The 23,727-nt window shown below is 36.3% G+C and overlaps 1 protein-coding gene across 3 annotated transcripts in view; it reads right to left on the bottom strand.

The window, feature by feature from the left end:
* WDSUB1 (WD repeat, sterile alpha motif and U-box domain containing 1) overlaps window positions 1-23,727 on the bottom strand; it is a 68,942-nt gene that overhangs the window by 23,092 nt on the left and 22,123 nt on the right. For all 3 annotated transcript variants that reach the window (XM_027560059.1, XM_027560069.1, XM_027560077.1), the window contains 5 exons: window positions 16,209-16,242; window positions 14,894-14,934; window positions 14,707-14,813; window positions 13,577-13,753; window positions 4,208-4,348 (listed from right to left, as the gene is read on the bottom strand). In XM_027560059.1, coding sequence (XP_027415860.1) covers window positions 4,208-4,348; window positions 13,577-13,753; window positions 14,707-14,813; window positions 14,894-14,934; window positions 16,209-16,242 — 500 coding nt within the window. The remainder of the gene's footprint in view (window positions 1-4,207; window positions 4,349-13,576; window positions 13,754-14,706; window positions 14,814-14,893; window positions 14,935-16,208; window positions 16,243-23,727) is intronic.

Genomic DNA, 23,727 nt, shown 5'->3' with positions numbered 1-23,727 from the left:
ACAACACGATACTATACATAGAAAACCCTGAAGATAACATCTGAAAATTACTAGAGCTATTCAGTGAATGTAGTAAAGTCACAAGATACAAAATCAATACACAGAAATCCCTTGAATTCCTATAAACTAACTACCAAAAAATAAGAAAGAGAAATTAAGGAAACAATCCCACTTACCACTGCAACAAAGAGTATAAAATACCTCAGAATAAACCTACCTATGGAGACAAAAGCCTGTATGCAGAAAGCTGTAAGACACTGATGAAAGAAATCAAAGATGACACAGAGAGATATAATATGTTCTTGGATTGAAAGAATCAATATTGAAAAAATGACTAGACTACCCTAAACAATCTGCAGATTTAATGCAATCCTCATCACATTACCAAGGGCATTTCTCACAGAACCAGTACAAAAATTTTAAATATTTATATGGAAACAAAAAGACACCAATTAGCCAAAGCAATCTTGAGAAAGAAAAATGGAGCTGGAAGAATCAACCTTCCTGGCTTCAATTAAATGAAGTAGAGATAGGTAACCTTCCAGAAAAAGAATTTTGAATAATGATAGTGAAGATGATCCAGGATCTCGGGAAAACAATGGAGAAGATACAAGAAATGTTTATCAAAACCTAGAAAAACTAAAGAACAAACAAACAGAGATGAATAATACACTAGAAGGATTCAGTAATAGAGTAACTGAGGCAGAAGGAAGAGAGAGAGAGGAAGGACCTGAGATAATATTTGATGAGATAGCTGAAAAATTCCCAAACAGTGGAAGGGAAATAGTCAACCAAGTCCAGGAGCACAGAGAATCCCAGGCAGAAAAAACCCAAGGAGGAACATACCAAGACACAAAGTAATCAAACTGACAAAAATTAAAGACAAAGATAAAATATTAAAAACAACATAGGGGAAAAATTACAAATAACATACAAGGGAACTCCCAACAGGCTATCAGCTGATTTCTCAACAAAAACTCTACAAGCCAGAAGGGAATGGCATGATATATTTAAAGTGATGAAAGGGAAGAACCTACAATCAAAATATTCTATCCAGCAATACCCTCATTCAGATTTGATGGAGAAATCAATTAGATGGCCAATAAACCCAGGAAAAGATGCTCAGCATCACTAGTTATTAGAGAAATGCAGATCAAAACTACAATGATTTATCACTGGTCAGAATGGTCATCATCATAAAATCTACAAACAATAAATGCTGAAGAGGATGTGGATAAAAGGGAACCCTCTTGCACTGTTGGTGGAAATGTAAATTGATACAGCCACTATGGAAAACAGTTCGGAGGTTTCTTAAAAAACTGAAAATATAACTACCATATGACTCAATAACCCCACTACTGCACATAAACCCTGAGAAAATCATAATTCAAAAAGACTTATGTACCCCAATGTTCACTGTAGGACTATTTATGATAACCAGGGGACGGAAGCAATCTAAATGTTCATTGTCATGTGAATTGATAAATATGTGATATATATATACATACACACACACACACACACAATGAATATTACTCAGCTATAAAAATGAATGAAATTGGGTCATTTGTAGAGATACACATGGACCTAGAGTATGCCATATAGAGTGAAATAAGTCAGAAAGGAAAATATTATACATTAATGCATATATACGAAATCTAGGAACAGTATACATAGATGAACAGAGACCTAGATGGAAACAATGGATATGTCGACATGGCGGGGAGCGGAGGGTGAGACAAATTGGGAAAGCAGCATTGACATATATACACTACCACGTATAAAACAGATAGCTAGTGAGAAGTTATAGGGAGCATAGGGAAAGATGACCTAGAGAGACGGGAGGGGAGGTTCGGGAGGGAGCTGATACATGTAAACATATAGCTGACTCACTTTGTTGTACAGCAGAAACGAACACAACATTGTAAAGCAATTATACTCCAATAAAATAAACTGAAAAAAAAAGACAACCTATGAAATAGAAGTAAACTTCTATAAATCATATACCTGATAAGGGATTAATATCCAGAATATGCAAAGAACTGCTACAAGTCAACAATAAAAAAATCAAATAACCCATTTAAAAAATGTCCAAAGGAACTGGAAAGACATTTCTCCAAAAATGATATACCAATGCCATTAAACATGTGACAAGATATTTAACATCTTTAACCATTTAAGAAATTCAAATAAAAACCACAAGGAGACACTGTGAATACAAATATTCACAATCAAAACAACAGAAAATAACAAGTGTTGATAAGGATATGGAGAAATCTGAACTCTTGTGGGGAGTTTGGTGAGATTGTAAAATTGTAAAAAGGTGTAACTTGTATGGAAAACATTATAGAGGTTCCTCAAAAAAAAATCACAAACACAACTACTGTATGATATAGCCATTTCACTTCTTGGCATATATCCAAAAGAAATGAATGCAGGGTCTCAGAGACATCTGCACACTCATATTCAAAACAGCACTATTCACATAGCCAGGAAGTGAAAGCAACCCTAATCTCCATCAGTGGATAAACGAATAAACAAAATGTGGTATACACACACCATGAATATTATTTAGTCTTCAAAAAGGAAATCCCACAACATGGATAAATTTTGAAGTTATTATGTTAAGCCAGTCACAAAAAGATAAATGTATGATTCAACTTTATCTGAGTTCTCTAAAGTAGTCAAATTCATAGAATCAGAAAGTAGAACAGTAGTTACCAGAGGCTGGTTGCTGCTGCTGCTAACTCGCTTCAGTCATGTCTGACTCTGTGCGACCCCAGAGACGGCAGCCCACCAGGCTCCCCCGTCCCTGGGATTCTCTAGGCAAGAACACTGGAGTGGGTTGCCATTTCCTTCTCCAATGTGGGAAAGTGAAAAGTGAAAGTGAAGTCAATCAGTTGTGTCTGACTCCTAGCAACCCCATGGACCTCAGCCTACCAGGCGCCTCCATCCATGGGATTTGCCAGGCAAGAGTACTGGATTGGGTTGCCATTGCCTTCTTTGACCAGAGGCTGGAGAGAGAGGGAAAAGGGAAGTTGTTTACATGGGCACAGAGTTTCAGTTTTATAAGATGAAAAGTGTTGGCAATCTATTTCTGTTTCACAATAATGTGAATATACTTAACACTACCGAACTGTATCCTTAAATATGATTAAGATCATAAATTTTGGAGAAGGAAATAGCAACCCACTCCAGTATTCTTGCCTGGAAAAGTCCATGGACAGAAGAGCCTGGCAGGCTGCAGTCCAAGGGGTTACATGACTGAGCATGTGTGCATGAGGGTGGAGGATCATGGGTTGGTAGCAATAAACTGGTAGAACTAAAAAAAAAAAAAAAAAAAGATCGTAAATTTTATGTTAGGTGACTGTTTTTATAAAAAAAAGTGGAAAAAAAAAAGACATTAACTGCACCACTATTTACAACATCCAGGATGTGGAAGCAACCTGAATGTCCAATGACACATGAATGGATCAAGAAGTTACGGTATGTGTGTGTGTATACACACACACACACAGGAATATTATTCAGCCAGAAAAATGAATGAAATTGGGTCATTTGCAGAGAAGCAGATGGACCTAGAGTCTGTTGTACAGAGTGAAGTAAGTCAAAAAGAGAAAAACAAGTATCGTATATTAACGCGTACATGTGGAATCCAGGAAAAAATGCTACAGATGAACTATTTTGCAGGGCAGGAAAAGAGACGTAGATTAAGAGAATGGACATGCGGACACAGTGCGAGGAAGGGGACAGCGGGATGAACTGAGAGATCAGGATTCATTCACACACACACACACACACACACGCACACTATCGGGAAGCTGCTGTATAGCACAGGGAGCTCAACTTGGCACCTGTGATGACCTAGAGGGTAGGATTGGAGAGTGGTGAAGGGAGGTTCAGAGGGAGGGGATATATATAATATGTATACATATAACTGATTCACTTTGTTGTACAGCAGAAACTAACACAACATTGTAAAGCAATTACACTCCAATTAAAAAAAAAGAAATACACAGTGTTCAACAGTTCACCTCAGATCTAAGGAATTTTTAAAAAGAATAAAACAACTACTTGTCTCACTACTTGTGAGAAATGTAATGATAATTTTGAAAATTTTCCACATTTAAACAAACTTGTGTGGTCCACACTATCTACTCACTTAGGACATAATACACCCTGAAACTTAGAATAGCATCACACATACCTGATGCGATGATAGGATCTTTCATAAGCTCCCTAGTTATTGGACATATAAATTCATCAGGAATTTCAGAAGAAAGGGTTTTCACCTTTGTCCTCAGTTCTTCAATTTTCCTTAGAACTTTACTACGCAGCCCTAGAGATTCTGAAAAGAAATTAGAAAATTCTGTTAGGGCTGGAGAACTATCTATAAGCTTCATGCAAGTCTTCAGCAGAGTAAAATTTTATCTACTATAACCAAAAATCTTCAGAAATACTGTTTTACCACATGGAACCTTTTCTTTACAAATTCTTTAATGAATCTTTGTAGTACAGAATAAAGTGCGATTAAAACAATTCATCAATAGAAAGATTATTCTAAGTAACTTTAGATTCTGAAAGCTCTTCAAGAATTTCAGATTACCCAAACACTAATATACTACACAAAATTAGAAAAGCCTATTATATGTTAATTTAGAGAACAAAGTCTCCTAAAAATCATTTATAAAGATTTTCAGTTTAATATAAAAATTCCATCTTATATTTTTAAACCTTATGAAACTTGGTTTATTATCTGCTAATTCATATACAATGGGAATACCAGACCACCTGACCTGCCTCTTGAGAAATCTGTATGCAGGTCAGGAAGCAACAGTTAGAACTGGACATGGAACAACAGATTGGTTCTAAATAGGAAAAGGAGTACGTCAAGGCTGTATATTGTCACCCTGTTTATTTAACTTATATGCAAAATACATCATGAGAAACACCGGTCTGGATGAAGCACAAGCTGGAATCAAGACTGCTGGGAGAAATATCAATAACCTCAGATATGCAGATGACACCACCCTTATGGCAGAAAGCGAAGAAGAACTAAAGAGCCTCTTGATGAAAGTGAAAGAGGAGAGTGAAAAAGCTGGCTTAAAGCTCAACATTCAGAAAACTAAGATCATGGCATCTGGTCCCATCACTTCATGGCAAATAGATGGGGAAACTGGAAACAGCGATTGACTATTTTTTTGGGCTCCAAAATCGCTGCAGATGGTGACTGCAGCCATGAAATTAAAAGACACTTACTCCTTGGAAGAAAAGTTATGGCCAACCTAGACAGCATATTAAAAAGCAGAGACATTACTTTGCCAACAAAGGTCTGTCTAGTCAAGGCTATGGTTTTTCCAGTAGTCATGTATGGATGTGAGAGCTGGGCCATAAAGAAGGCTGAGCAGTGAAGAATTGATGCTTTTGAACTGTGGTGTTGGAGAAAACTCTTGGGAGTCCCTTGGACAGCAAGGAGATCCAACCAGTCTATCCTAAAGGAAACCAGTCCTGAATATTCATTGGAAGGACTGATGCTAAAACTGAAACTCCATAACTCCGGCCACCTGATGCAAAGAACTGACTCATTTGAAATCAAGACCCTGATGTTGGGAAAGATTGAAGGCAGGAGGAGAAAGGGACAACAGAAGATGAGATGGTTGGATGGCATCACTGACTTGATGGACATAAGTCTGAGTAAACTCCAGGAGTTGGCGATGGACAGGAAGGCCTGGCATGCTTCAGTCCTTGGGGTTGCAAAGAGTCGGACACAACTGAGCGACTGAAGTGAACTGATACAAAGCACAGTATCAAGTAAAACTCATCTGTTTGTCCAAAACTGTACATGTAAGCTTCATTCACCTATAGTTTAACTTTTATCTCATTTCAAGAATTAATTTTTAGTTTCAGGAAGATAAATATAATTAAGTTTAGGAAGATCAGTGTTATTTAGTTGTTTGTATTTTTATCAGCTGACAGTTCTATTTTAGGCTGAGGTTTTTTCTGGGTGGGGGCGGTGGGTAAATGGGTAGAAAAAGAGAACTACGTTTCAGAATGCCTCATAGTTTTCATAAAAAGCCATATCAACTTGCTGATTGGAAGGTAATTCTCCATATAGTGTTTATAAACACACTTTTACAACATCTTTTATCTGGCAATCTTTTCAAAGATGTCTGCAAACTTCCTTGGAAGCTAATGTCTCCCTCCTAGTCAAAGGGCAGGTTTGTGTTCTAAGACCTACAAAGATAACGTCTTCCTCTTGGACTACTTTGGTGCTGCTGCTGCTAAGTCGCTTCAGTCGTGTCCGACTCTGTGCGACCCCAGAGAAGGCAGCCCACCAGACTCCCCCGTCCCTGGGAGTCTCCAGGCAAGAACACTGGAGTGGGTTGCCATTTCCTTCTCCAATGCATGAAAGTGAAAAGTGAAAGTGAAGTCGCTCAGTCATGTCCAACTCTTCGAGACCCCATGGGCTGCAGCCCACCAGGCTCCTCCGTCCACGGGATTTTCCAGGCAGGAGTACTGGAGTGGGGTGCCATTGCCTTCTCCGGACTACTTTGCTAGGAGTCCCCTTATCATATTGGGGGGATCATAAATTCAGGGTTCCTCAGCTATGACACTATCACAGATTGCCTTCACAAGACTTAGTGGCAGAGGGGAACCAATCTGAGCATGAAGCTCATGCTGCTTGCTGTCCCATGAGTAACAAACTGTTTACATCTATTTGGATTCACTGACTGTTATCTATGAAAGTGTGGGAAGTCAACCCCGCAACTGCCTGCATCTTAAGGGACGTCCTTCCTATGGAATTCACTGAAACCAAACTGAAGATTTTTTAAATAATTTTTTTTAAAAAAATCACAACACATTTATAATTAGTGATCATCTCATTTAAAGGGATATTACATGTAATAAGAATATAGAGGTATTTAATATTCTAAAAAACATATATATTTTTCCTGTCAAAAATAATACACATGTGTGCTATTATGTAGAATGCTTATTAGTAGAGGGTGTGAAGTGAAGTGAAAGTTGCTCAGTCGTGTCCGACTCTTTGTGACGCCATGGACTATATAGCACAAAATTCTCCTGTGTAGTACAGTATACTACAGAATACTGGTGTGGGTAGCTCTCCTCCAGGGGATTTTCCCAACCCAGGGATCAAACCCAGGTCTCCCGCACTGCAAGTGGATTCTTTACCAGCTGAGCTAGAAGGGAAGCCCAAGAATACTGGAGCAGGTAGCCTATCCCTTTCTCCAGCAAATCTTCCCCAACTAGGAATCGACCCGGGGTCTCCTGCATTGCAGGCAGATTCTTTACCAACTGAGCTATCAGGGAATCCTAATAGAGTGTGGAGAAACCCTATTTCAAAATGTACTATAAAAGGTTAAATTGTGTGTTATCCTGCCCAATTTTAATGTTGTTTAAAAATGCCCTCATTTACCAGCAGTTACCAAATCATATCCACAGAACTTAGCCAGAGGGAAAACACATCCTTTTGTGATAGGGGGTTGAAAGTCAGTGTTATTAAACTTAATTGCTCAGAAAGAAAAGACCCTTATCAGGTGAGGGCTAGCAAACCCTCAGTGTGAGTTAATGGGCGATATTTCACTATATTTGCTATAACTCTGAAAAGGCATCTGGTTCTTAGTAGATGACAAATTAAATAGGCCATCAAACTCTGTCCCCCTTCTCCACCCCTTCCCAATGCTGGAAATGCTGCATAATTGAATTGATGGTGCCAATCATTAAAGATACAAAATTCTAAAAACCCTCAAGAAAACAGAAGTAACTGAGTTCCAGAGTAAAGGATGGGACATAGTTTAAAGCAGAGATTTGTATACACAAATGGAAGAAACACCTTTCTACTTGTAGCCATCTTTCCCCCCAACTTTGTCCTATAAATATCATCGCCAAAGCAGCAACGCCAGCACTAGCTGGAGGCAGAGTAACAGGAAAGTGCTACTGCCTGGAGCTAACCAACCATCACAGCCCATGAGGCTGGTCACAGAGTCACCTCTGTACTGCCCTGAGACAGAAGAGGATCAACAGCTGGTCTCTTGGAGAAAAAACATTGAATTCTTCATTATTTAAAAATAAATTTTATTAAACAAATTCTGACTAGAATGATCAAGAGAAAACAAGACATAAAAAGGAACACAAGGATTTTTTTAAAGGATTTGGAAAAGATGATGATAGGAGCGATGTAATTTTTATATTTCTCTGAATCCCTTCATGAAAAGCAACGCGACTAGATAGCAAAATCAAATTCCACGGGCCTTTACAACAAAACAAGGTAGCAAAGTATCTTCATGAGCCCCACAACATATTAATAAGTGGGAGAAGATAATCCACCAACATCCGTAAGATCTGTAATTGATATCAGTGGGGAAGCAACAGGACATTGATAGGCCTGAAAAAAAGAGACTTCGAAATGCCCCAAAGTACTCACTGCAAAGTGGGGAGGTCAATTTAAGAGCAGTTGCTGACCTGGAAGGGTATGTCCACTCCAAAAGCCTGTGAGTACAGGCCCACACATTTAAAAGGTCAATGTCACATAAGTTGTATATACAGAAAAAAATGGTAAGTTTTATTACTTAACAGTATACGCAGTTAGGCACCGAGAGAAAATCTACATGAGGAAGTATTACCAGGAATTGAAACATGAAACTTCCAAAATCTGAGGGCGTTAAGACAGTTGCTGCATAAGGTCTTAAAAAGCATTTGACAAAATAATTTGATATTATAATTTTTAAATAAAAAATGATTAAAATGTCTCACGTGATTTCATGGTTTCTTGGAAAGACAAGAGCAAAAGGAAGGGGGACCTCTTGGAAAAACGTCATTCCCAATTAAGAATCTATGATTGATAATTAGTTGAATATAAGGGTAAGAACTGACACAATATACAACAGTTCCTTGTCATCTGTCATTTCATGCTTTTACCATTATATCATCCACAGCAATTCCACACTCCAAGATGGGTCGCAATTTACAATATCCTGGAGGCCGAGGTATAAACAGAGGCCACACTGCAGTGAAAGACACGTGGCTAGTCAATGGACTTACTGCTTGCCTAGTATCAGATCTCAGACTTTCTTGCTCTTCATCTTTCATACTTTATGCTTTTTGGTTGCAATATTAAAGGCTTTAGTAGAGTTCACAAATTCATGGATTCACAAATGTCTTAAGACATCTCTCTTAGTATCAAGGATCTCTTATATCAGTAATCCCTTTCTGGACATTCTTGATGCAAATGTAGTAATACATATAGGGAGTTATTTTCTACCTAAAACTGTCTCTATTTTTATTAACACAATCCCAGAAAAGAACTATTACTCTAGGATAAAAGCGACAGATTCCAACAGATACTCAAATCTACAGAAAGTTCCTTTACTGTACATTTACAAAAGGTTCACTGAAAAAAGATGTGACAGACTATGCTACGTCACTTCAGTTGTGTCCGACTCTGTGCGACCCCATAGACGGCAGCCCACCAGGCTCCCCCATCCCTGGGATTCTCCAGGCAAGAACATTGGAGTGGGTTGCCATTTCCTTCTCCAATGCATGAAAGTGAAAAGTGAAAGTGAAGTCGCTCAGTTGTGTCCGACTCTTAGCGACCCCATGGATTGCAGCCTACCAGGCTCCTCCATCCATGGGATTTTCTAGGCAAGAGTACTAGAGTGGGGTGCCATTGCCTTCTCCGTGTGACAGACTGCTTGACTCCTTAAAAATAATTTTTAAGTGTCAGACATAAAAGATAATATCACTTTGTTTCCTAACACCCCAATCAATACACTTTACTGCAAAATTAACTTTCTTTGTATGATGCTGCTACTGCTAAGTCACTTCAGTCGTGTCCGACTCTGTGCGACCCTATGGACAGCAGCCCACCAGGCTCCTTTGTCCACAGGATCTCTAGGCAAGAATACTAGAGTGGGTTGTCATTTCCTTCTCCATCTTTGTATGATGAATGTTGAACAAATTCATATTTATTCACATTCAAGTAGGAACTGCTTTAACAGTTGTACCACAAAAGTAAATGCAAGTAAAATAGTTATGCATTACAAGAGTAAAATTCATTATCGCATACTCAATTGGCCTCTTAAATCACTTTTTTCTAGACTCAATTTCGATTCTCTATTACTCCAATTAACTGTTTTGAGGATGAGTCTGCTTTTTTCTTAAAGCTCAAGACTAACAGAAATTCACTGTAGCTTAAAGTAGCACTTGTAGAAGATTAATGTTAGCCCCTTAATCCTTTCTAATTTTGCAAAAACTAAAGTACTTTAGAATGATGCAGAAAAAATTTAATCTATTTACTTACTAATTTATTCTGCAATTTCTTTAATTCACTAACTTTCCAAATCTTAAACAGAAATGCAAAGCCAATTCCTTACTTACTAGAGAGTATGCAACATTTGTTTCCATTTACAATAATGGTCTTCCTCAGCTTTTAGACCACAGAAATTAAATTACATTTCAATTTTAGCTTGAGCCTGATAGTTACAAAACTTATTTAATTGAAATTCAAAATTATTGTAACTACTAAGTCCAAGACTCACCTTTTCAAAAATTATTTCAGGCCACTGACTGAATCCTGTAAGAGTTTCTTATACTTTATTTATCCGGCTATCACAGAACAGAATTCTATTCCTATTGTTTTTACTATGCTCTTATTTTTTGCAACATTCTTTGTTGAAATCTAAAATTATTATTTTATATTGTCATGTGCTTCTCTGTGATAACGTATTGTTAAATTTTACTGTGAGAAAGGAATGATAAGATTCAAAATTCACCAGAATTTTCAGGAAGAAAGAGTAAATTACAAATTATAAAGGAAATAAGTTACTAGAGATACAAAAACAACTTTCACAGTATTGTCTGAGTACAAAACCATCTGATTCTAAGTATTTTCACAAAGTCATCATTCTGTTAACTTTTTAAAAAACTTCCAAGACATTTAAATAGGTACACATACTGTAATTACTGTGTAATGAACGTATACACCTATATTTTAAAATGGTTTTCTATAACAACACTTTTTTGTTATTTGACTCTTCATTAACAATAAATTCCCTATGGACATCCTATTTCCTATGCTTATTAATTTTAAGATTTTACTATGGCATACTGATAATAATGTCGGGGGACACTATTAGAGCACAACACTAAGACTTCAAACTGTTTTTGATAAGGATGTAGTATTCAAAACACATGAACAACTCTTACAATTCAACAACAAACAGAGAAACCAATTTTAAAGGGGGAAAGTTCAAAGAAGATATATAACCAATAAGCACTTGAAACTATGCTCCATATCATTAGGTAAATGCAAATCAAAACCACAATGAAATACCACTTCACATCTATCGAACACCTATAATCAAGAAGATAGCTAGAAAACAGTGTTGACAAAGAGGTGAAGAAATTGGAAACCTCATACATTGCTTGTGGGAATGTAAAATAGTACAGCTGCTTTGGAAAACAGTCTGGCAGTTCCTCAAAATAGTGAACAGTAAAAAAAAATTCTTTTAATCATATACCCAAGGCAAATAAAAAGATACACAAAATCTCATACATACATATTCATAGCAACATTACTGATAATAGCCAAAAAGTAGAAACAACCCAAATGTCCATCAATTGATGCATGAACAAACAAAATGTGTTTCAGCCATACAATGGGATATTATTCAGCCATAAAAAGGAATGAAGTACTTGTACATACAAAAACCCTGAGGTTAAATAAAAGAAACCAGATACAAAAGGCCACATGTCGTTTAGTTTCACTTACAAAAAAATGTCCAAAATAGATAAATCTTATTTCTACAAGAGATAGATTAGTGGTTGCCAAAAGGCTAGAATGAGAAATGAATGGGGTTCTTTGGGGAAGACAAAAATGTTCTGAAATTATATAGTGGGTATACAATTTATACAATTCTATGACTATATGAAAAAGCACTGAATTACACAGTTTAAAAAAATGACTTATACACTGAAAATTACAAAGCACTTTTGAAACAAATTAAGAAGATCTGAAACATGACAATAATCTCCAATCTGATATATAAATGGGTAACAGGCACATGGAAAACTGTGCAACATCACTAGACATCAGAAAAACGCCCATCAAAACCACAGTGAGGGGCTTCCTTGGTGGTCCGGTAGGTAAGAATCTGCCTACCAATGCAGGGGACACGGCTTCATTGCTGGTCTGGGAATACCCCACATGCCACAAGGCAACTAAGCCCATGTGCCACAACTACTGAAGCCTGAGTACCCTAGAGCCCATCCTCTGCAACAGGAGAAGCCACTGCGATGAGAAGCGCGTGCACTGCAACTAAAGAGTAGTCCCTGCTCAGTGCAACTAGGAAAGCCTGTGTGCAGCCAATAAAGACCTAGTACAGCCAAAAATAAATATTTTTTTAAAGAAAGAGATTACTTAAAAAAAAAAAAGCCCAGTTGCTTTAGAAAACAATCTTGACAGTTCTTCAAATGCAAGCATAGAGCTACCATAAGACCCACCAATTCCACTCGAACAAGTTTTATATTTTTGATGCTATTTGTATCTAGACTACATCAATTCTCAAATACACAACATTTCCAGGACTAGGGGAGGAATAGGGAACAGAGTACAGGAGTTGATGGCCTATTTAATTTGTCATCTTAAGAGTCAGATGCTTTTTCAGAGTTAAAGCATATATAGTCAAATATTGCCCGTTACACACACCAAGGGTTTAGCTGGTAAGGGTCTTTTCTTTCTAAGCAAAGAAATTTAATAACACTCACTCCCAGCCCCCAATTACAAAAGACTACGTCTTCTTCTGGTTAAGTTCTGTGGATATAAATCAGTAACATCCAAGAAAACGGAAAATAGATGCCCACATAAAACTTGTACATGAATGTTCAAAGTAGCATAATTTAAAAAACCTTAAAAATGAGAACAATCTAAATTCAATCAACTGATGAATGGATGAGTAAAAGGTGATAACTCATATAATGAAATATTCAGCTATAAAAATGAAGTACTAATATATACGACAACATTTATGAATCTTTGAGAGCATGCTAAGCAAAGAGGCCAGGCACAGAAGACCTTGACATTATATGAAATGTCAAGAACAGGCAAATCCTTAGAAGACAAAAAGTAGATTAGTGGTTGCTGGGAGCTAGAGAGAAAGGAAATAGGAATGACTGCTAATGGGCATGGGGTTTCTTTCTGAAGTGGTAAAATTGTTATGGAATTAGACAGTTGTGATGGCTGTACAAATCGGTGAATAGTATACTAAGAGTCACTTATTACACTACTGTATACTTGTAAAAGGGTGCATTATATTGCAACTTAAAAAACATGTTTTAAAAATTAGTTACATGGTGGCTTTAATTACCTAAAAAATAGTATGTAACATCTCTTTTCTATCATCTACTAAAAACATACTCTCCTTTATACAAAAGCATATTCCAGAATAACTAATGTGCTAGAATAAGAATACTAAGAGGAAACCATTAATGCAATTAAAACCAATCTCATAGTAAATTATTAAAAGTTGTTTTTAAGACTTTCTTTCACTAGTCTTACCTATTTTCAAATCATCAGCTAGACTTTCTTTTGTAAGATTCAATAATTCTCTTCCATCAATGTTATTCATTTTGAAAATATCAACGAGGTCTTCTAAACCTTCGGCACAAAGCCAGTTTGAGACATCATCCTCTGACCAATTTTCAGTAAATTGCTTTGGTTGATCTGGGATCTTTGCTTAAAAAACAAAAGAATACTCATAAACAAAAAGATAAGTGAAATAATAAGCAAAAGTATATCCTTTAAAAAGATTCTCCTGCATGTGTACTAAATGGCTTCAGTCATGTCCAATTCTTTGTGACCCTATGGACTGTAGCCCTCCAGGCTCCTCTGTCCAAGGGACTCTCTGGGCAAGAATACTGGAGTGAGTTGCCATGCCCTCCTCCAGGGGACCTTCCAGACCCAGGGATTGAACCCACATCTCTTTAAGTCTCCTGCACTGGCAGGTGGGTTCTTTACCCCAGCACCACCTGGGAAGCCCAACATAAGGATTCTCACTTTGTACTAAAAAGTAAACAAAATGTTCTTAAATCTGTGTTTTCTACTTTAACATCTTCAAAAAAAATTTTTTTAAGTCAAACACTACATATAATTAAAGCATTATTTAATTAAATGCTACTCTTTTGGAGCTTTTTTCACTCCAGAAAAAGTTCATCATTATATAAAACTGGCATTGGCAGAAGTATTATATTTTATCTGTCATCTGCATATCAGCACCACTAGTTAGCTAATTTTGACAGTGATAAAAATAAAACTTTGAAATTGTGTCAATGCTGCTTAATCAAACTAAAAATGAAACCACTGGGATAAAACAATCATTTCTACTTTGTCCTAGGCTATATTTATTAATATCTGAAAAATCAGTACAGAGTGTAAATAAAGAGCTTACAAAACTATGGGAGGTATGATGCAACCGAGTGTGCACCCAAAAGCATTTACCAATAGTTTTAACACAGACGACTGGGTTAACTTTAACACTGGGTTCTCTAAAATTACTTTCAAGTTATATTAACTTTGGATATATGCTTTATATTGAAAAAAGCAACATGAATAATTTGTCAAAAAATTACTGAGTTTCTGATTTTAATGGTGAATGGTGGTGATGTTGTTAACATGATATCCTTACTAACCTTGGCAAAGTGTTTCCGTGTCAAATTGCCAGATGTTCACTGTTTTGTCCATTGAACCAGTAGCAAGTAAAAGGATATTGGGTGCAAAGGCACAAGTTGTGACATACCTAGTTAATAAAAACAACTATTAAATATCCTTAGACCAATTTTTTAATTACATTAATACAAATCAAGGTTAAGTTCAGACCTGGTGTGCTGAGTCAGGGTGTGAAGTATATTCTCAGTATTCTGAAAAAATAACAGAACAAACAGCTTTATATTTACTCAGGCAAGAATCAAGTTACTAACAAAGTCTTGCTTGACCTGAATGGTTTATATATTCTATGTATTCCAATAATATTGAGTCATTAATATAAGCTGAAACTTATCCAATGAATAGATAATAGCATTTATAACTAATATCATCAAGTACTTATTTTATTCTTTCTCAATTATTACTAGTGCTGTCTGCTAAAATTTTTAGGTTAATATAGTCCTGGTTGATTTGTCTTAACTAACAGTAACCATGAAATAATTTGTATTTTTGTTAGGGCATTTGACTTGTACCCACTGCAGACCAGTGAGTAGAAATTAATCACTTCAATTCTGAGTGCACTTAGCTGACAATCCAGTATCTAGATGTATTTATATACATATTTTATGGAGGAAATTTAATGTTTTAGATGTTTCTGTGAAACTTTTCATGAAAGCTTCCTGAGAAACAGTAAGGATCTATTTCACATTTGAGTACTCTTTCCCATTTCCTGCCAGAACTCTCAGTGATTGGAACTTCCATGAGCAGGACTAGCTTATTAGCTTCCTTACTTGCCACACACTCACTTTGATGATTCACATCTCTATTTCATTTGCTGGCATAGCCACAACCTAAATTCAACCACTGTAAGGGTCCACGTAACATTGATTTCTCTCAGAGAATATTTTCACAGTATATTAAACATTCATTTTCTTCCACCTGGTCTTTAGTAACATGCATCTAACAAAAAGTCCCATTTCTCCAAATCCATTATAACCTACTCTTCCTTATACTAGTCTCTAAATCCAGCTGCAACTCTAAAGCAGTGGGTCACTTTCAGCTTTCAGCTATGCCCTACCAAAACCCTCCAATATACAGTAACAAACTATTAGAAATGATACCTAGAAGTATAGTCTTACCCTCCAGTAAATAATCCTTTGTTGTTATGAAATCCTGGTGTAAGAGTTTAAGAATAATTGATTTAAAGTGATTTTTTGGATACTGGTGCTCTTTAAATTGGTATTTTCTTTTATCAGACAATATCTATCTTAAAACCATTATTGAAATATTTCAGGGCTTGACCCAGAACCAATACCTTACTTACATAACTATTTTAGCATTTCTGAAATGTACATATTATCTTTTAAGGCACCCTAAACAAAAAAATATATATACACATTTTCCTTATCCTGCCTAACTCAACTTGAAATTCAGCAGCCTAACAAGCAAATGTAATTTACAAAGATCACACAAGATGTGAAGTACTTACAGTATCATACACTATAACTGACTTATCCACTGATCTTTAAGAGAAAAAAAAAAAGGATCATGGGTGAAAAGTTCTACAAAAATGAAGTACAGTATTTGTATATTTAAATCATTTTAATAACTTTTTAAGGCTGGAATTTTGATATGCACACATTCAGAATACAGTCTATTTTTCATTGTATAAACTTATTTTAAAAAACTATATACCATATACCAAATTTGTCAGAAAGTTATAAACTTTATTAAACACCAGCACATGTTATTTATACTATATAGCCCTAAACAGAGTAAGCATTTATAATGAATAAATAAGACACAATTTCATGTGACGTTAATAACTCAAAGGGAAAAACCACTACAAGAGAAACCTATCAGTTGCTACTTGATTTTTATTCTGGATAGCATTGTTCTTTATTATTGATATGGCTGTGCTTTAATTCCTAGTCAATATGTATGTGACTCATTTTTTAAAACTGTAATTCTAAACTTTATTTAGTCCCTACATGATTTCTTTCAATGTTATAAAAATTAAAACAACTATCTGGGATTATTCTAGTGGTGAAAAAAATTATCATACAAAAAAAATACAATACTGTAACAAATTACATAATCAAAACAACAGATAAATGTGTTTGTATGTGGTATTTTCCCCTCTTTGGATACAGTTGTTATGCCTCCATATGTTGCAAAGTGAGAAAACATAACGAGTGTTACTGCTCTCTGTAACAGCACTTTTATTATTATTAAAAGTAGCTGATTATAGTCTGACCACAGGAGTCACACCTATTATAAGGCTTAATATTTCTTTGAAAATTCCTTATTTAGTAGTCTCTACAGCATTGGTAATGGATTTTGACAATAGAATCTTTGTCATAAGTTCAAAATAGAAATTAAGGCTTTGTTCAAACATAATTGAAACACAAGTTGAAACACAAGTGAGAAGCATATAGATGCATTCTGGATGGTAAAAAACAGAATTAGAGCATTAAATGCTAAATCAAAAACAGCCAAAAAACACTGAAAATATTAGCAGCTAATACGCATAGCCAGACATGATTTATAGACACTCTTGTGTGCGTGTGAGCTAAGACACTTTAGTTGCATCCAACTCTGAGACGCGATGGACCGTAGCTTGCCAGTCTCCTCTTTTCATGGGCTTCTCCAGCAAGAATACTGTAGTGGGTTGCCATTTCCTTCTCCACGGGATCTTCCCAAGCCAGGGATCAAACCTGTGTCTCTTACATTTCCTGCCCTGGCAGACAGGTTCTTTACCACTAGCATCACCCGGGAAGCCCCACAGACACTCTTGTTGTTGTTGTTGCTAAGTCACTTCAGTCGTGTCCGACTCTGTGTGACCCCATAGACGGCAGCCCACCAGGGTCCCCCGTCCCTGGGATTCTCCAAGCAAGAACACTGGAATGGGTTGCCACTTCCTTCTCCAATGCATGAAAGTGAGAAGTGAAAGAGAAGTCGCTCAGTCGTGTCCGACTCTTAGCGACCCCATGGACTGCAGCCCAGCAGGCTCATCCATCCATGGGATTTTCCAGGCAAGAGTACTGGAGTGGGGTGCCACTGCCTTCTCCTCAGACATTCTATGTAGTCCTAAATTCTTCATGGTATAAGGTATTATCACTGGAATATCTAAAATTCTTAGGGAAAACTTTATTACTTCTTACCATCCTTAAACAGAAAGGAAATTCTATCCTCTGAGATTACCACTAGTGCAATTAAAACTAACTCATCCCAATGATGTATATCACTTGAGAAGCTAGATGATCAGTAAACGATCCTGTAGGCAACAGATAGACAGACATGATAAAAATGAAACAGGTTCACTTGCTGATGAGGAATAAAAATGAATCTGAGAAGCAAAAGGCCAAGTATGAACAACTCTTTGAGTCTACAGAATCTGAACAAGAATAGAGATTATGGGCAGAGACCTGCAGACCCTTAGGGACTAAAAGGATTTTAAACTCACCTCCTATTCAAAAGAGGTGTAATGAAATTTGATAACTGATTAGATTTGGAGGGAAGGAGATTACTATTATAGAAAAATAGTTTTCAGTTTTTGAGATTTGGGTTTCAAAGACAAAGAAAATAATTATAACCACTATAAACAGACATAAAATACCTTGAAATTATTAAATATAAAACCTCGAACTATTCCCTGAATAGAACCTGCACCAATATCAAATAAATGCTTTAAATATCTGGTGCCCCAGTCTATACATATCCTGCCTTTGCTACACAGAACTCTTTCAGGACTCACCTTCCACCACAATCTGCCCTGTCACCCTGACCCCACTTTCTCCCTTATGACGGGTGCATTAGTTGCCAAGTCTTTTGTTACTCCTTTCCCATTTTATGGCACTCTAAAACTTCAACTCTGCTCAGAGAAAAGAGAAACTAAAGAACAAACAAACAGATATGAATCACTAAAAGGAATCAACAGCAAATAACTGAGACAGAAGAAAGGATAAATAATCTAGAGGACATAATGGTGGAAGTTACTGTCACAGAACATAAAAATGAAGACAGCTTAAGAGACCTCTGGGACAACACTAAAATGCACCAACATTTGAACTATAGGGGTCCCAGAAGGAGAAGAGAGAAAGAAAGGACATGAGGAATTATTTGAAGAGGTAATAGCTGAAAACTTCCTGAACATGGGAAAGGAAGTAGTCAACCAAGTCCAGGAAGGACAGAGAGTCCCAGGAAGGATAAGCCCAAGGAGGAACACACCGAGATACATAGTAATAAAAGTGACAAAAATTAAAGAGAGAAAATATTAACAGCATCAAGGGAAAAAATGACAACATACAAGGGAGCTCCCATCAAGCTATTAGCTGATTTCTCAACAGGAACTCTACAAACCAGAAAGGAATGGCATGATATATTTAAAGTGATGAGAGGGAAGAACCTACAACCAAGAATACTCTACCCAGCAAGACTCTCCTTCAGCTTTGATGGAGAAATCAAAAGCTTTCCAGACAAGCAAAAGTTAAGAGAATTCAGGACCACCAAATCAGCTTTACAACAAATGATAAAGGACTGTTTCTAGATAGGAAACACAAGAGAAGGAAAAGACCCACAGAAAGTAAACCCGTGTACCCCAATGTTCACCACAGCACTGTTTATAATAGCCAGGACATGGAAGCAACCTAGATGTCCATCAGCAGATGAATGGATAAGAAAGCTGTGGTACATATACACAATGGAGTATTACTCAGCCATTAAAAAGAATACATTTGAATCAGTTCTAATGAGGTGGATGAAACTGGAGCCTATTATACAGAGTGAAGTAAGCCAGAAGGAAAAACATAAATACAGTATACTAACGCATATATATGGAATTTAGAAAGATGGTAACAATAACCTGGTGTACGAGACAGCAAAAGAGACACTGATGTATAGAACAGTCTTATGGACTCTGTGGGAGAGGGAGAGGGTGGGAAGATTTGGGAGAGTGACATTGAAACATGTAGAATATCACGTAAGAAACGAGTTGCCAGTCCAGGTTCGATGCGCGATACTGGATGCTTGGGGCTGGTGCACTGGGACGACCCAGAGGGATGGTGTGGGGAGGGAGGAGGGAGGACGGTTCAGGATGGGGAACACATGTATGCCTGTGGCGGATTCATTTTGATATTTGGCAAAACTAATACAATTATGTAAAGTTTAAAAATAAAATAAAATTTAAAAAAAAAAAGAATCTAAAAAAAAAAAAAAAAAGAAAGTAAACCCAAAACAGTTAAGAAAATGGTAACAGGATCATACATATCAATAATTATCTAAAATGTAAATGGATTAAATGCACCAAAAAACACAGACTAGCTGGGTGGATGAAAACATGTGCATATATGTACACTTACCACTGACCCCTTGAATTGTATGTAATTATTTTATACAGTTAGGTTAATCATGTTCCCATTATGGCTTGCAACTGTACTTTTAATTTTTATCTGGCTATTGATTTGTGAAAACTGACAAATATCTTTTACTATTGTGATTATGTAACTATTACTCACTTAATACCACTGTATCATGATTGGTCAACAGAAAAATAATAGACCTCTATCTCACCAAAGCTAGAATCTAATAGAAAAACCTGTAATCACTTGTTAAAATCAAGATAATACTAGAATTATCTTGAAATTTTTTAAAAAATACAAATGCTCAGGTATTGCTTTTCTCCAAAGCTTCAGGTGTTTCTAATGAGCAGTCATGTTTAAAAGCAACTGGACTATATGATAGTCTTTTACTTTTATCTAGTCTGTTTCACTTTTTCTATTTCACATTCAGTGCTCTCATTTCATTTAGCTTATGTTCTCAATTTCTCCATCTCTTTTTTTCATATTCTTTCTCAAGCCTTCAGCAAGTGTAGTAGAAAAGCTTTTGTATACATATATAAATGTGTATAATATAAATATTTTAGAAAAGTTATGAATTTTTGCCTAACAAAATATTATGACATTTTGATTCCATTTGTCTGACTTAGTGTGAATAGAATGGTAGATTTCTAATTAAAAATAGATATGCAACAAAAATTTACTGTATAGCATAGGGAATTATAGTCAATATCTTATAGTAACCTATGATGGAAAATAATTTCAAAAATAATATGTGTTTTGTATAACTGAATCAACCTTGCTGTGAACCTGAAACATTGTAAGCCAACTATACTTCAATAAAATATATATATTTTTAAAAAGATTAGTATTCAAAATAGATGTCACAACATAAGAGTCCACTTTGCTATTAAAGGGCTGCAAATCTGTTTCTGAGTTTCTTCAATAGCAATTCAAAAAAGGAAACACCATCTGTTATACAGTTTAAGATAGAAACACAAACCCAATGCTCGGGAAAGGGACGTCAGTTGTTTAGACTGACATCTATAGGAATTATTTCCCCTAAGGTCTTTATAGAGATGATTCCATGAAACATAATCACATGGTAAGTTTCAAACAGCTGTTTCATAATGCTCCTCAATATAGATCAACAGCTAAAACTTAACCCAGAAAAAGCGGAAGTCAGAAAATCAGGGGATAAACTAATGTTACATGTTATACACATGTCCAATGCTCTGGATTACAAAAAATAATACATAAAAATAATTGGGAAAAGAGTATATCAAGGATGTACATTGTCACCCTGCCTATTTAACTTATATGCAAAGTGCATCATGCAAAATGCCGGCCTGGATGAATCACATGCTGGAATCAAGATTGCAGGGAGAAATATCAACAACCTCAGATATGCAAATGATACCACTCTAATGGCAAAAAGCAAAGAGAAACTAAACAGCCTCTTGATGAAAGTGAAAGAGTGAAAAAGTTGGCTTAAAACTTAATGTTCAAAAAACTAAGGTCATGGCATCCAGTCCCATCATTCCATGGAAAATAGATGGAGTAACAAATGGAAACAGTGACAGATTTTATTTTCTTGGGCTCCAATGTCACTGCAAATGGTGACTGCAGCCATGAAATTAAATATGCTTGCTCCTTGGAAGTAAAGTTATGACAAACTGAACAGCATATTAAAAAAACAGACACATCACTTTGCCAACAAAGTTCCGTACAGTCAAAGCTATGGTTTTTCCAGTAGTCAGGTACAGATTTAACAGTTGGACAATAAAGAAGGCTGAGCACCAAAGAATTGATGCTTTCAAACTGTGATGCTAGAGAAGACTCTTGAGAGTCCCTTAGACAGCAAGGAGATCAAACCAGTCTACCCTAAAGGAAATCAACCTTGAATATTCATTGGAAGGACTGATATTGAAGCTGAAGCTCCAACACTGTGGCCACCTGATGTGAAGAGCCGACTTGCTGGATAAGTCCCTGATGCTGGGAAAAATTAAGGGCAGGAGGAGAAGGGGGCAACAGAGGATGAGATGGCTGGATGGCATCATTGACACAATGGACATGAATTTGAGCAAGCTCCAGGAGATAGTGAAGGACAGGGAAGCCTGGTGAGCTGCATTCCCTGGGGTCACAAAGAGTCATACATGACTTAGAGACTGAACAACAATATCATTGGGACATATATTTAATATACCTAGACTGAGCAATTATTGTGCCCCAAATATAATAAATGCTTTGCCTGCATTTTCTTAGTTAAGCTTCACAACAATCTTACGAGGAAAGTATTCTGATTTCCCCCATTTTATAATTTAGAAAAATGAAGCTGAGAGAAGATATGGAACTACACTTGTTCAAGGTTGCACTGCTAGTACATGGCAGGGCTGGGATTAAAACTCAGTACCATGTTTCTGGATTTTACACTTCCTAGAACATCTCCTATGAATGTATTAAAATTAAAACTGATCCATACTGAGTACACACCTTGACAGTTTTAGCCTAAAAACTTATAAAAAATAGATGGCATGGTTATTGACATTTCACTACAGTTTTCATAAGACATCTGTTTTTCAAGTCATGTAATATCTGATAACCCTGATGATAAACTAATGTGGGCTCTGCCCAGCTAACTAACTTGTTCAACAGTTTTGTTAACAATATTGTAGAGAGTACAGAGAAATAAATGACAATTTGAGTTTTGGAAAGGTGACCTTAAGCCTTCTCACAATAGTCATTGCTGAGTGAGAGAGGGTGGTTGTTAAGCTACTACTAATTTATGACAATAAAACTCTGTTCTCTACATTTATAAAAGAAAAAAACATAAATAAGCATTTTGTCGAGAAGAGGGGAACATTTACTTCCCACTCTTTCAGGAATAAGATTTCTGGTCTGTATTCTCCCTTCTTTGCTTAGCAGAAAAGGAATGACATGTGACTGTAAAGTCTGGGGAAGACACTGGGCCATGTGGCTCAGCCTCTCCTGGATTTTCCTTTTTTCTGATCTGCCCTTGCAGGCAAAGTATGAAGCGGTACATTCCACCCAAGAGCAGGTAAGCAAGTTGACTGCAGTTCTACAGTCCTCTTATCTAGTGTGTCTACTCCGTATTTCTCTTATTAGTTTTCCACTCAAGAAGAAAAAAGGGTGTTCTTTTTGAACTCAACTTTTAACAATGATGGCCATTCTCAAACTGATTTCCAAAGAATTCTAACTACTAGAACAGAGAATTTTTGGAAAGAGGCAGCCTCCATTTGGATTACAAAGACAGACTCTTCCTGCTGGAATAGAAGCTAATTCATAAAATATTAATTTTATCTGGCTGGATCAAGAGAAGCAAGCAGGAAACAAAATACAAATTCTGCTAAGGGACTAGAGGAAAATGAACAGAGGAGAGATGTGGAGGAAGATGGAGAGAAAAAGTTCCTACACATTTTGCTGGATGACATATGATTCTATCAGAGCCCTGAGAGCTAATGAAATGTGTGAAACAGATATGAGAATCTATGTACTTTCCACTAATCCAATATCAAAGAGATATTCGTAAATGTAAAAGAATGCCACTTTTCTATGTTTGGTTTTATTTCTTCTAAGGAAAATGATCTGTTAATATGCAATGAGTTTATTATTATTGTTTTTAAATAAATTAAAAATGTTTTAGAATCTCCT

Source organism: Bos indicus x Bos taurus, chromosome 2, assembly GCF_003369695.1.
Source record: "Bos indicus x Bos taurus breed Angus x Brahman F1 hybrid chromosome 2, Bos_hybrid_MaternalHap_v2.0, whole genome shotgun sequence".
NCBI lineage: Eukaryota > Metazoa > Chordata > Mammalia > Artiodactyla > Bovidae > Bos > Bos indicus x Bos taurus.
The sequence above is the reverse complement of the archived record's forward strand: the minus strand, read 5'-3'. Positions and strand labels throughout refer to the sequence as shown.